Genomic DNA, 15,505 nt, shown 5'->3' on the forward strand with positions numbered 1-15,505 from the left:
GCATTCAGTCACTCTTTCTGCTCTGAACGTCTAAAGAGGGTTACTTATTGTAATTACAGAAAACACATCTCAATAATAACAGATAAATGGGTTAACTCAATGCTACTCAAACCCGAGTAATCACTGGGATCACGATGGAAACTTTAAAAAACAAACAAACAAAAAACTCCCAAAATATGTATTTGTCCCAGCTCTACAGATGCTGATTTAGGGACTCTGGGTCTGGGCCAACAATATCTATTGTGAATGCTCCCTAGTCAATTTTGATGCCGAGCATTTTTTTTTTCTTTTCTTTTTGAGACAAGGTCTGGCTCTGTCACTCTGGCTGGAGTGCAGTGGTGTGATGTCAACTCACTGCAACCTCTGCTTCACAGGCTCAAGCCATCCTCCCACATGAGTCTCCCAAGTAGCTTGGACTATAGGCACATGCCACCATGCCCAGTTAATTTATTTTATTATTTTTAAATTTTTTTTTTTTGTTTTTTGGTAGAGACGGGGTTTCACCATGTTGCCCAGGCTGGTCTGAAACTCCTAGGCTCAAGTGATCTGCCTGCCTCTGCCTCCCAAAATGCTGGGATTACAGGTATATAACGTCATTCTTTTAGTGAAGTTTGGGTGGACTGAGATGGAATGTTCAGTGGCCTGGCAGTGCTGGAAGTAGGGAAGGAGAGCATTAACATTTCTGGCCTGGAACTGTGCCTTTTATGATCCTCTTTATTTATCTGTATAGTGATGATAATAACAGACTGTTGTGAGGATAATACATTATGTATGCAAAAATGTTCTATAAATTGAAAGCATTAAACAAATGCCAGACAATAAATAATGACTGAGAAGATGGACAAACTCCCCAGGTAGCTAAGAGGAGAAAGAGATTCCTTTTGACTGGTAAAGATGAAGAATGGCTTCATGAATGAGATAGTTCTAAGCTGGGCTGTAAGCATGGCAAGATTTCCAATGTCCAGAGAGGGTAGGATGGGGCATCCAAGGTAGAGAAAACCCACAGGAGCAAAGAAATCCAGTGCATGTTTGGGGAACCACAGGGAATCCATTATGGGTACATAAGAGGAGTTTTAGGTGAGAAAAACATAGAAAAGGAACATCAAAAGGTCTGTATGTCATTAATCTGAATAATGGTGGCAAATGTCACCATTTAATTCAGTAATTCTTGCGGACAACTGTAAAGGAATTATATAGCACAGGACAATAATTGACATAAAAATGATTAATGATGGAACATGGTGGCTCAAGCCTGTAATCCCAGCACTTTGGGAGGCCAAGGCAGGCAATCACTTGAGGACAGGAATTCGAGACCAGCCTGGGCAACATGGTGAAACCCATCTCTACAAAAAATACAAAAATTAGCCAGGCATGGTGGTGCGTGCCTGTAGTCTCAGCTACTTGGGAGGATCACCTGAGCCCGGGGAGGTCAAGGCTGCAGTGAGCCATGATTGTGCCACTGCACTCCAGCCTGGGTGACAAATAAACAAAATGATTAATGATGATGATCTCAGATTATCAAGGAAAGGTTAAACTGTTTAGGAAGGGCCGGGCACGGTGGCTCATGCCTGTAATCCCAGTACTTTGGGAGGCTGATGTGGGCAGATCACCTAAGGTCGGGAGTTCAAGACCAGCCTAACATGGAGAAACCCCATCTCTACTAAAAATACAAAATTAGCCAGGTGTGGTGGTGCATGTCTGTAATCCCAGCTACTCAGAAGGCTGAGGCAGGAGAATCGCTTGAACGTGGGAGGTGGAGGTTGTGGTGAGTCAAGATCACGCCATTGCACTCTAGCCTGAGCAACAAGAGGGAAACTCCATCTCAAAAAAAACAAAAACAAAAACAAAAAAGCAAACAAACAAAAAAAACTATTTAAGAAGGCAGAGAGGTGGTATGTTATCATTAGAAATATTTAATTCAGCTGGGCACGGTGGCTCATGCCTGTAATCCCAGCACTTTGGGAGGCCGAGGCAAGCGGATCACCTGAGGTCAGGAGTTCGAGACCAGTTTGGTCAACAAGGCGAAACCTCGTCTCTACTAAAAATACAAAAGAGAATTAGCCAGGCATGGGGGCGTGTGCCTGTAATCCCAACTACTCGGGAAGCTGAGGCAGGAGAATCACTTGAACCCAGGTGGCGGAGGTTGCAGTGAGCCGAGATTGTGCCACTGCACTCCAGCTTGGGCAACAGAGGGAGACTTGGTCTCAAAAAAGAAAAATAAATAGATAACTCATAGTTAAAATTCAGTGCATTTTGGTGCTAGAAGAGTTATCCTTTAGTGATCCGAACAATTTACTTATCTAGAAGAATAGTGCTCACTTTGCCAACACATATACTAAAGTTAGAATAATAATTATTGGCCAGGTGCGGTGGCTCACGCCTGTAATCCCAGCACTTTGGGAGGCTGAGGTGAGCAGATCACGAGGTCAGGAGTTCGAGACCAGCCTGGCCAACATGGTGAAACCCCATCTCTACTAAAAGTACAAGAATTAGCTGGGCGTGGTGGCAGGCGCCTGTAATCCCAGCTACTCGGGAGGCTAAGGTTGCAGTGAGCAGAGATCGCGCCACTCTACTTCAGCCTGGGCGACAGGGTGAGACTCTATCTCAAAAATAAATAAATAAATTATTATTATTATTATTATTATTATTGGCCAGGCATGCTGACTCATGCTCATAGTCCCAGTGCTTTGGGAGGACAAGGTGGGTGTATTGCTTGAGGCCAGGAGGTCAAGACCAGCCTTGGCAGCATAGTGACACCCCATCTCTAAAAAAATAGGAGGAGGAGGAGGAGAAGTGGGGGAGGGGGAGAGAGAGGAGAGAGGTAGAAGAAGAAGAGGAAGAGGAAAAAGGAGAAGAAGGAGAAGAATTTTCTCTTGATAATAATGGCTAAATGAAATATCACTATGCATTGTTTTTATTTTCTCCTAAAAAATAATATAATCTCCCAGACAGAACAAGGGTTTAAACAAAAGTATGCCTCCAATATAAAACCTGGGTTACTTCTTACTGCTGTCTAAAACCTTGACTTTTGTATTTTTTATCTTTACTCAGAGGAAGACTGTCCTCCCTGTGTTACTTCTGGGTCTGTCCTTATACTTCTTTTGTAGCTCCTGTGCCACACAACTGAGATCTCAGGAGAAAGATGCTAATTTCCACTGCTGTTCAGATATTACTCACTGGAAGGCATATGCGGGAGCACTGGAGTCAGATGCCCATACCTACTAGCTTCATGGCCACCACTAACTAGTCCTGTAGCCATGGGCAAGTTACTTAATGACTCTGTGAATCAATTTCCTTGTTGGTAAGATGGGACAACTACTAGTATCTGTCTCATAAGGTTGTGAGGAATCCTGAGTAGTGGAATTACAGGTATTTCTTCCTTCCATTATATGTTGATAATTTTCCAATTTTTAAATAATAAACATGTATTATTCTTAAAATCAGAGATTCAATTTTTAAAAAATAATTTTGACTCTTCAAGCTCTGTGTCTTTCAGAGATGTTTGATTTTAAAACTAGTAGCAAGAGGTTAAGGAAAATCCTATTCAGCAGGAAATAATACTTAACATCCAGGGTGAGATCTCAAGGTGAACTCATCTGTGAACTGATAAATGCAACATAGCAGAGGCAAGAGATGATAAAGCTAATCCATTACAAGCTAAACTCTGTGTTCCAAAGGAGGCTGTAAACAATACAGGTAGATTTCCTTCATACCCAATGCAGCTTTCAGAGATAGGTACTTAATTGAAGCTGCTACTGCTGACAGTGGTGACAATATCACAGGGGTAAAACGCTGGCCATGGTGTTTTGTTCTGTACTGTTTTATTTTTTTTAATTTTTTTTATTATACTTTAAGTTCTAGGGTACATGTGCACAACGTGCAGGTTTGTTATATATGTATACATGTGCCATGTTGGTGTGCTGCACCCATTAACTTGTCATTTACATTAGGTATATCTCCTAATGCTATCCCTCCCCTCTACCCCCTCCCCACAATAAGACCCAGTGTGTGATGCTCCCCTTCCTGTGTCCAAGTGATCTCATTGTTCAATTCCCACCTATGAGTGAGAACATGCGGTATTTGGTTTTCTGTTCTTGCGACAGTTTGCTGCGAATGATGGTTTCCAGCTGCATCCGTGTCCCTACAAAGGACACAAACTCATCCTTTTTTATGGCTGCATAGTATTCCATGGTGTATATGTGCCACATTTTCTTAATCCAGTCTGTCACTGATGGACATTTGGGTTGATTCCAAGTCTTTTCTATTGTGAATAGTGCCACAGTAAACATATGTGTGCATGTGTCTTTATAGCAACATGACTTATAATCCTATCTAGAACTAGAAATACCATTTGACCCAGCCATCCCATTTCTGCACTGTTTTAAAACCCACTGGTCAGCCGGGCACATTGGCTCACGCCTGTAATCTTGGCACTTTGGGAGGCTGAGGCGGGCAGATCACGAGGTCAGGATATCGAGACCATCCTGGCTAACATGGTGACACCCCATCTCCACGAAAAATATAAAAAATTAGCTGGGTGTGCTGGCAGACGCCTGTAGTCCCAGCTACTCGGGAGACTGAGGCAGGAGAACGGCGTGAACCTGGGAGGCAGAGCTTGCAGTGAGCCAAGATCACACCACTGCACTCCAGGCTGGGCGACAGAGTGAGACTCCGTCTCAAAAAAAAAAAAAAAAAAAAACAAAAAACCGCTAGTCTTCCATGATTGCTTATTATAGTCATTTCAGTCCCCCAGTCAACCAGAGAGGAGAAAAGAGAAAATGGGCTTGAAGCTAGATTTCCTGCCATCAATCTGATGGGATTCAACATGGAAAAAATGTGGGAGGCCCATGCATGGATCCAAAGAATACTGAGTCTCCAGAACCATCACATCATTGAGAATAATCATATTCTGTACCTTGGGAGAAAGGAACATGACATTTTATCTCAGCTTCAGAAAACTTCAAGTGTCTCCATCACAGAAATTATCAAACCAGGAAGGACAGAGTTAGAGATTAAAGGAGCCCAGGCTGACCTCATTGAGGTGGTTATGAACATTGAAGATATGCTTTGTAAAGTACAGGAGGAAATGGCAAGGAAAAAGGAGCAAGGACTTTGGAGCTTGTTAGGTGAGTAACTTTCTATTAAGTTAGAAAGTAAATTCTCCCCATTGTTCCTTCTTTTGGGTGTGAGCATGTATGTATGGATGTGGGTGAGAGACAGAGAGAGGAGGGAGCAAACATTCTGATTCTTTGTTAGATCATAAACCTTCGTGAGTTATTTTTTGCTCTCTTTTGACAATCAGGATTATTTGTGAACACACACACAAACACAATTTTATTTACTTGTAATAACCCTGATTGTCTAAGAGGCAATTACATGGAATTTTGGCAGTGGTAAAACCCAAGCCATGGGGAAAAGTATACATTTCTAATTCTTCAGATGCAGCGCTCAAATGTAGACACATTCTATCAGATTATCTTATTTCTTTTATCAAGTTTTATTGTATTTATTTGTTACTGACAGCATTAGGAACCCTAAAATTACTTACCTTGAGCCCTCTCGCCAATGAAATTATACATTGGTACTGTGAGGTACACTCAAGTATCTCCCATTCAGTGGGGCTAAACTCATCAGGATACATGTGGGAATTTGGATCTGGAGAGATCCTTTCAACAGAGCCCTAGAGCTAACTAGGAAATTATACTATTGAAAATGCCATCTCAGGGCCGGGCGTGGTGGCTCACGCCTGTAATCCCAGGACTTTGGGCAGATCACCTGAGGTCGGGAGTTCAAGAGCAGCCTGACCAACATGGAGAAACCTTGTCTCTACTAAAAATACAAAAAAAAAAAAAAAAATTAGCCAGGCATGGTGGCCCATGCTTGTAATCCCAGCTACTCTGGAGGCTGAGGCAGGAGAATTGCTTGAACCCAGGAGGCAAAGGTTGCAGTGAACTGAGATCAAGCCATTGCACTCCAGCCTGGGCCACAAAAGTGAAACTCTGTCTCAAAAAAAAAAAAAAAAAAAAGAAAGAAAGAAAAAAAGAAATGCCATCTCGGGAGATAGAGATAGATATAGATTTCATTCAACTAATGCATATTGCACCCATGATGTGCCAAGCACTGTGCTAGGTGCAAGGACTACAGCAATAAACAAGATGGACATTGTTCCTGCTCAAAGTCTAATGGGGAACCTTGATGAGCACACAGGTTAGTGATGATAGAGGAGAGCGAAAGCACTGCGGAGAGGCACCTAACCCAGACTTGGGAAGTCATGGGAGGGCTTATCACAGGTGTCATAAATGGAGAACTGGATAATAGGTAGAAGTTAGTTAGGCAAAGAAAGAAAACATCAAGAAATAAGATTGTTGCAAGGCCTGGATTATGTAAGACCTTATAAATCACGTGAAAGAGTTCAGAGAATTTCTTGAAACAAATAGGGAACCTTAAAGAATTTTAAGCAAAGTTAAGATCAGACTTGTGTTTTTAGAAAGATCACTGGTTATAATGTGGAGAATGGATTTAGTAAGAGGTGCAAAAATTCAGACGCAAAATTTCAAAGGACACCTTATTTTTACCACGTGTTTGTAAAAATAATGCAGGAATAAATGGTTAAGTGAGTGAGAGTTCCCCATAAATGTTGTATCCACATTCCACAGAAAACACAGTGGCAAAAAAAAAAAATGGATAAAAAGAATACACAAGCATAAGAACCAAGATTATGATTTTCACTTAGTTTTTGAAACATAGTGAATGTAGGTATTGAAACTGACACCAGTGTCAGCTTAGGGGAACAGGATACAAAGAAACATGAATCTCCTATAAAACTTGTGGCATTATTTTGTTTGTGTGTGTGTGTGTGGCATTGCTTTAAATTAACTGAAGTCATAAGGTGGGCTAATTCTCCCAGCTATTGACAATTTTGAGTCATGTAAGTCCCTTGTTCTGCCGCAAGATGGCACTTTTGGTAGTTGATGACTAAATATATTATTCCACAGAAGCCTTAGAGGTTCAGGAAAACCTACCCTGTCTTAATCAGATTAAGATGTTAATTAACAAAATGGATAATTTTGAGATGAGTTATCATTATAAGGAATATCAAATATCCATCAGAACACTAATTTTATTTTTTAAATCAAAGGCATCACCTCTCTTTTATGCCACTCTTTTAATCCTTCCTGGTAGGTGTTTCCAATGGCAGAAGTTTGTGATCTTTGGGTCCCCAGTGCCCAGTCCAGTGCCTGGCATATAGAAGGAGCTTGGCAAATGTTTGTTGAACTCAAGGAAACTGAACTCTAATATTACACCTTATAAATATGAGCTATTGCTCTCCAAAGTTAATTTACAGTCTTCTGTTGAAGTTTCTGGTCTTTGCAGTTCCTCTGCTATGGAGTTTTGTCCCTCCCACTTTCTCAGATTTACAACTTGGCTCTCTAGTGAGTTTCCCTCAATTCGTCACCTGCTTTTTGTGGTTAAATTGAGCCCATTCAATTAGATAATGAACCGGGGATTAGGTCATTTTAGTATACTTGGTCTTAAGTCAAACTAAAAATAAACCAAGAGAAAACAAGTCTTTTTTGGTTTTCATTTGTCCACCTGTATATTTAGTCCAGTAAGGAGCTCCTTTGGACAAAAACAGGTTGCCTCTTGAAAAAAAGGATGGGAGGAAAAAAAGGAAGGAGGAAGGAAGGAAGGAAGGAAGAGAGGGAGGGAGGGAGGGAGGGAGGGGAGGGAGGGAGGAAAATAGGAGGAGGAGAAAAGAGGAAGGGAGGAAAAACAAGACACCATAGACTCTTAATCTCCAAATTTTGCTCTTCTTCTTTGGGTGGTATATGAGTGATGCATGTTCCAAGTATTTTGCCTTGTCACTTACAAAAAGCATTGGTGAAAGCCAGGTTTGTAATCTTAGCTCTTTACTTACTAGGTGTGTGCTATGGGGCAAGTTACTTATTTGAACTTCAATTTCTTTATTTGTAAAATGGCGTTATTTCATGGTGGTGTTATAATGATCAAATAAGGAAGGAAACTGAAAATTTTGAAGTGTTTTACAAATGTCATGTCATTTCCTATCATTCCATATTTAATATTTTCTAATGCCTGTCTCTTTTTGCTGATAGGCATTGGGGCTAGAAATAAAAACATACCCTATGAGCAACACAATTATTTCTCATTATTACAGCATTGATTGTGGAGAAGCAAGTATACGTTATGCTCCTTTTACTCACATCCCCTTAGCCTCATGGTTCAAATCATCTAAAGACAAATTTATTACCCCTTTATTTTATCCTGACTGCTCATAATATTATAGCTCTCCTTGCATGTCCTAAATGCATGAGGCACACAATTTAAACTGGCTAATCCCTTCCTCTAAATTTCTAGAATTTGTTTCATTAAGTTTCCTTTTTCCTCTCTCAGAGCGTTGAAACAAAGTTTTTGTGTTACTCATTTTTAGGACAGTGGACTAATCAGCAACAAAAAACTCAAGACAAAATGAAAGAAAATATATTTCTGAAATGTCCTGTGCCTCTAACTCAAGAGCTTGAAGATCAAAAGAAACAGTTTGAAAAATGTGGTTTGCAGGTTATAAAGGTATACCTAACAAAGGGGAGGATTTGGCTCATTTTGTTGTTAATTAACTTGCTTCTGTAGCCCAAGGAAAAGCTCACCTACTGATGATTCTAAGCTGGCCGCTCATGGACTTGGAATCCTAGGTCAGTAAGACCGAGAAGAGAGCAAGGCAGGGCAGGCACGAGGGATATAGTTGGAATCGGAAGGTAAAAATGACGTCAGGACACACAGAAGCAGATTCCAGATCCAGGAAGCCCGTCTTTGAGCAAAATAAAAGAAGTGGAATAGCATTTATCACACTGTGTTATAATTGTTTACCTATTTTTCTATCTCACTAAACTATGAGCTTAAGAGGGCAGACATTATGTCTAAGTCAGTGAATTTTTGTTAAAGAAATTTATTAGAGAAGGGGCAGGGAATTTTGAAGAGACAGAATCAAAATAGGAGAGGATTAGAGGGAGGAGAGACTCTTTTGCAACTTTATATGAAAAGCAAAGTGCATGCAAAGTAATATTATGCACATAAGCTCCTTTATTTTTGAAGCAATATAATAGGCAATTTAAAGAGCTTTGCAGCTCTTTTTCTAGCCTCTTTTTCAGTCTTTCTTTTCTATGATTCTAGGTGGAGAAGATAGAAAATAAGGTTCTTATGGCTGCCTTTCAAAGAAAGAAGGAAATGATGGAAGGAAAACTGCCCAGGCAATCAGTGAGCCACAGGCTGTTTCAGCAAGTCCCATACCAGTTCTGCAATGTGGTATGCAGAGTTGGCTTTCAAAGAATGTACTCGGTGCCTTGCGGTAGGTGTCAATGCCTCATCATTGGGGCTATTCTGTGGGATTTGGTGAGCTGACATCAGTAGATGCTTCCACTAATAGCATTTGTTGTGGGGAAGGGATCATTTGTGACTGCGATTTAGAGGTCACGAATAATGACCCAGGTCACGAAGTATTCTGGAAAGAGTGATACTTTTTACTTTTCCTTTGTATCTTTTGTTGCTGTTGCATTTTACATTGATGAAAAGTGTGAGCAGTAAGAACTACGGTTCACTGTTTTTCTCCATTATGTGTTTCTGTGTCCTATCTGCAGAGAGCACGTTGAGGCTTTTTTTTTTTGCCTTACTTATCTCAACAAAATTATTACCAACAGCACTGAACCATCCTCATCCCTTAATTAAAAGGGCATTTTCCTAAATTTAAGAAAGTTGGTCTTTTCTCTTTCATCCCTTTATTTCCTATAGCCTGCTGGTGGATGAATTAGGTATCATTTGGCAGGTGAAGTGCATAGCATCTTAAGATCCTCTTTAGTCATAGGAGTTCTATGTGTAACTCCCATGTCTGTTTTCAGATGTACAAAAACATTGCATATGTAATTCCTATATTGCCCCCTCTACTCCTCAGTCAGTAATGAAGATTTCTGGCTTTAGGTCTCTCCAAAGGAGGAAAAGAAGTTTAGTAATAATTATGGAGAGGTACTTAGCAGGGTGGCTTGATTTTACTTGGTCCGTTAAATATACGGCTCTTGATCTTTAGCTTTCAAAATACGTGCACTCCATAGCATGATCCTTGCTGAGGAGTCAATTCCAATAGACTTGGTTTCTAGGATGGAAAGGCTCTAGAAATCATCTTTTCTTTGTTCTGGAGAGAACATAGGCAAAACCTGGGGTAAATATTGAACATAGACAATTACTGGGGATAAAAATAGAGAAATGAATCCCCACCAAGAAGCCTTTTGGGGCAACCAGGAAAGTGATGATCAGTATAGTCCCTTCATTAGCAAAGTCTCAAAAAATCTACAACTTCCATTTGCTCCTAAAGCTGGCTTCTCTGCAATCCCCACCCATTACTTCTGCTTAAATTACTTTCATTAAGATCATCGCTGTGCTCCTATTTTCCAAATCTAGTGAGTATTCTCTTTTCAGTCCTGTGGCAGACCCTGCTACTTGTCTGCTCAACATCTATACACATCTTTCTTACCAAAACAAATAAGACACCTACTATCTTCCCAAGGAATATGGTCCCAAGGTCTTAGCCAGACTCATCATCAGTTCAAGTTCAGGCAGTTCTCTCCTTATTTATTTTTCTGAGATAGAGTCTTGCTCTGTCATTCAGGCTGGAGTGCAGTAGCATGATCTTGGCTCACTGCAGCCTCCGCCTCTGAGATTCAAACGGTTCTCCTGCCTCAGCCTCCCAGGTAGTGGGATTACGGGCGTGTGCCACCACATGCAGTTAATTTTTGTATTTTTTTTTTTTAGTAGAGACGAGGTTTCATCATGTTGGCCAGGCTGATCTCGAGCTCCTGACCTCGTGATCCGCCCACCTCAGCCTCCCAAAGTGTTGGGATTACAGGTGTGAGCCACCGTGCCCGGTAGGCAGTTCTGTCTTAAAGCTTAAAGGCAAGATACTGCCCCCAACTGACCCATTATATAGTGATATGAAAAGGAGCAGGAAAACTGCAATGAAAACTCTCATGTTGAAAGGGGAGAAGCAAAACACACAACAGCCACTGGCGCATACCACTTATCTACATGCTGCTGATGAAGTATAGGGAGGACTCTCTATTCCATGTTGTAAAACCTTTATTTTGCACTCTGGGAAAATCTTCCTTATATATTGCGGCCCTTGGCTATTTCCAGGTTCATTGCCTATCAGGGAGCCATGGATTGTCTCACAGGCTGGAATGTGCTCAGACTGTTGTAACCAGGCTTGTGGTTTCTTCAGCAATATAGTTCCTTTAAAAATTAAGTGGGCATGAGGCCTAATTTCTTCTGGTTAAGTTTATGTCTTTATAACCTAACCACAGATCTTGTCTCCACATAGTCTTTCAACTCAAGATTTTGGTCTCTTACCTGCTGTCTGTGTGCTCTTCCCTTCTCCCTAACCTTTAGTTTAACAGCCACTGCCTTGAGGCAATTCAGACATGACCCATAATGTGACCTGCACCAATTGACTCATCTCTGTAGGCTGCTGAGAACCCTTAACAGAAGGTGCCAGACAAGCCCAGGAGATACCAGTCTTGCTACCACTGAAGCTGTTATTATATGGAGTACAAAAGCTCTTAGCTTTTTCAGCCCTGCAGTGTTCCAAATTATAGGACTCTCAGTCAATGTAGATGGCCACCCACAGGCAAAGGAGAGGGAACTTCTGTTAACAAAGCTTTATTTTCTTTTTTCTGTTTATGTTTGCACTCCAGCCAGTTCTGAATAAATCTCTTGCTTGTAGGACTTGGTTGAGTACAGCAAGAAGGTATCTACACATGCAGTTTCTTATTGGGTTGATTCATTTGTTCCACAGGTATTTATTAAGCACATTCTATGAATCAGGCCCCGTGCTAGGGGTACTAGAAATAGTGCATAAATAAAAAACCATAGAGTTCTTGCCCTTACAATTTATAATCTCATGAGTTCATCTGTTGCCCCTTCTTTGTCTTCTCTCTTTTTCTTCTACAATGTCCCCCTTGGTGATGGCACCTATTCCCATGGCCTCAACTGCTACCTTAATGATGATGACTTAGGAATTTCCAACTCTTAACTCCCTACCTCTCTCCTGACCTGCAGGTTCATATATCTGATTCTCTTTTTGACATATTTACCCAGATGTCCCATAGGTATCTCAAATTGATCTCTTTTCTTGGCCATGATTTTCCCTAAGAAATATGCCCCTTGTTTGCTGATTCTCCCTAACCTGGTTAATATCATCACCATCTACCTACCAGGTTTCCTAAGCCTGAAACATTATTATCCTCTATTCCTCCTTTTCCTTCACCCTTATATCCAGGCATTCACCCAGTCCTAGTGATTCAATCTCATGAAGATCTGAGCTCAGTTTCACCTCTCTATTCCTACTGCCTTAGTTCATCTTCCTTTAGTCCTAGACTATTACGAGGTCCTCTCCTTGCCACAAAACACACCCCTGCCTAATCTATCCTTTACCACCAGAATTATCACACTAAAAATTACATTCTTGCTTAATATCTGCATTCCCAGTTGCCTATGAGATAAAAGCCTAAACTCCTTAGCAGAGAATATAAGGCCCTAGCTCCCACATCATTTCAGCAGTCATCACCCACTATGTTCCTCAAGACTCCAGCCATAACTTTTTAGAGTTCCCTAAACATGCTATGTACTTTCATGCCTCTCTCCTGTTGTCTGTGGAATGACTTCCCTCCTTGCCCTTTTCAGTACTACAAACCCCTATTCTTTCTTCAAGACATAGTACAAATGGCATCTCCTTGTTGGCATCTTTCCTGCAGGCCTGCAGGCCTAGTAAGTATCTTCCTCCTCTGTGCTCCTGCATACCTCCATTCCTTTGTTATGACATCTATAACTTTAATTAGTACTAAAATCTATTGTCCTATGAAACTCAGGCATAGAACTCATTTCCTTTATGGCTCTCTAATGGAACTTTACCCAACTGTCTTGTTCCCCATGTCCACAGATGTGGAAAATTTGAATCTTGACAGTTCAATGTGAACTCAGTCATTTTCAGAGTTTTCATAGTCCCTTCAAGATTGAAACTCAGTTCCTGCAATGTTTGCCCCTTTTCTCCTCTTTTCTGTATGTGAGGAGGGTTGTCTGGCTTATGGCTCCCATTGTCCTCTGCTTGATAAACCACCTGAGCTTTGGTCATTAGCACTCTCCTGTGCCTTTTACACTCAGTGTCTGCACAGGCCACTCTATGTCTTTTCCATGCTGAAGAAATTCCTTTCCAGGCCATGTCTGTGTTCCTCCTGCCACACAGGAAATTTTTGAGCATGTTCATCCTCCAAGCTGAGTGCAGGGTCTTGGGTAGTGGTCCTCACCTGCTCCAGAGACTTCTCCAACCATTGCTATCTCCACTCAGGTGATGAGGCTGGATGAGGGACCGCACCCACTAGAGTCAGGCCAGGGTCTGTCTGCTCTGCGAGTCCCTCCAGTTGTTCTTATTCTGAGACTTCCATTGTTCGGCCCCCTCTTGACTCCCAAGGCTCTCAAGGGAGTGGGGGTAGTAAAGGGAGCCCTTTCCCAAGCTCCCCCAAGAGCTCTAGTCACGTCACTTCTGATACTTCTCTTCCCACCAGCTGGAAGAAAGAACTTTCATTTGTCTTGAAATGAGAAAAATGTTCTTAGAATATGTTATATTACTGTCTGCTCTATCATTTATGGTAAAAAATCCCATGCTGTGAATCCTTCTGGTTTGTAGCTTTTGGTTCAAAAAGCCCTCTTCCTCTCAGAAAAGCTAACTCTGAAAGCCAGAATTTCAAGACCATACTCTCTTCTGTGAATTAAATATAATTACATATAATATATAAAATATATTACATTATAATATATAATATATAATAATATAATATATGCAATATATTATATATTATAATATAATATATAATATTATATATTACATTATATATTATATATTATAAATTATATATTATAATATATGTACTATATAATATATGTAATATAATATACATGTTATATATTATATATAATTATATAGTACATATAATATAATATATATTGTATTATAATATTATGTTATAATTATATGGGGTTTCACCATGTTGGCCAGGCTGGTCTCGAACTCCTGACCTCGTGATCTGCCTGCCTCGGCCTCCTGAAGTGCTGGAATTACAGATGTGAGCCACGGCACCCAGCAGGCGGTTCTCAAAAAACTATACATATATTTATATATTGACTTTGTTTTCAACTTTATCTTTTTCATCCTTAATAAGAAGTAGCAAGGACTCAATAGGTGGAAGAACAAAGAGCAAGAAGAAACTCCTGGGAAAGAAAATCTTTGATTTTTATCTCAAAATATTACCTTGCCACATAAATTGTACTATATTTAATCTGTTTACATGCAGAGACTTCCCTTTGTGAAATACTGAGAATAGGGATCATGTCTTACTCACTTTTAAATTTCCAGAGCTGCACTGTTCAATATGGTAGCCACTAGCTACATGTGGCTATTGAGCACTTGAAATGTGTCTGATCTAAATTGAAAGATGCTGTAAGTATAAAATACACACCAGATTTCAAAGACCTACTACAAAAGAATGTAAAATATCTAATACTTTTTAAAATATAGATTACATGTTAAAATAACGTCTTGAATGGCTTAAATAAAAATGTGAATTTCACCCTTTTTTTTTTTTACATTTTTAAAATGTGGCTACTAGAGTAGCTGGGACTCCAGGTGAGTGCCACAATACCTGACTAATTTTTTTTATTTTTGGTAGAGATTAGGTCTCACTGTGTTGCCCAGGCTGGTCTCAAACTCCTGACCTCCACCAGTCCTTCTGCCTTGGCCTCCCAAAGTGCTGGGATAACAGACATGAGCCACTCAGCCTGCAAGTTTTAAATGACATGCGTGACTCGTAGTACGTTTCTATTGTTCAGTGCTGCCCTTGAGCCTAAAAGTGTTTGGTTATGTCCCACTTAAAGAAAGAGAGGGAGGAAATGAAAGGAAAAAAGGAAAGGAAGGAAGGATAATACGGCATCAAAGAAGGTATAATTTATTTTCCCTCTAAGTGAGGTCAGAAAGGGCATTGAACAGGGATTCCTTTGAGGTCCAGAATTTGGCCCTCAGCCTCCCGAGTGTTTTTAATACTCCAAAGAAGGTAATACAGATCACAGGCAATGTGTCAGAATGAAGAGTACTCATTTCTAGTGGTCGGAATAGGGCATTTCTTCCTTAATATCACAGTCCCCAGAGTGCCTGATGGGTGGAAAGTTGCCTGGTGAGCATGGACCTAGATAACATGCACTTGGAGATTCTTCATGAGGTATTGTGCCAACCCATGGAGAATACACAGTACCCTCCTGGTGACTAGAATGCCTCTGTCCTTCCAAATCCAGGAGTGCTTTTCCTAAACAATGAAGTATGCACACTAATATTTTATATACTCCACATTCCCCTTGACATATTTTTCTTCTTTTTTTTTTTTTTTTTTTTGACAGGGTG

At 40.5% G+C, this 15,505-nt stretch overlaps 1 protein-coding gene across 10 annotated transcripts in view; it reads left to right on the top strand.

Annotated features, from left to right (window-relative positions):
- Window positions 1-15,505, top strand: part of PARP9 (poly(ADP-ribose) polymerase family member 9) — a 37,016-nt gene that overhangs the window by 19,585 nt on the left and 1,926 nt on the right. For 5 of the 10 annotated variants that reach the window (XM_077993812.1, XM_077993814.1, XM_077993813.1 and 2 more), the window contains exons 8-11: window positions 4,746-5,126; window positions 8,450-8,586; window positions 9,187-9,361; window positions 14,781-14,921. In XM_077993812.1, coding sequence (XP_077849938.1) covers window positions 4,746-5,126; window positions 8,450-8,586; window positions 9,187-9,361; window positions 14,781-14,902 — 815 coding nt within the window. In that variant the 3' untranslated portion in view covers window positions 14,903-14,921. The remainder of the gene's footprint in view (window positions 1-4,745; window positions 5,127-8,449; window positions 8,587-9,186; window positions 9,362-14,780; window positions 14,922-15,505) is intronic. The other 5 variants (XM_015129996.3, XM_077993809.1, XM_028844584.2 and 2 more) reach the window with 1 other exon arrangement.

The sequence above is a fragment of the Macaca mulatta genome, chromosome 2 (assembly GCF_049350105.2).
Source record: "Macaca mulatta isolate MMU2019108-1 chromosome 2, T2T-MMU8v2.0, whole genome shotgun sequence".
Classification (NCBI taxonomy): domain Eukaryota; kingdom Metazoa; phylum Chordata; class Mammalia; order Primates; family Cercopithecidae; genus Macaca; species Macaca mulatta.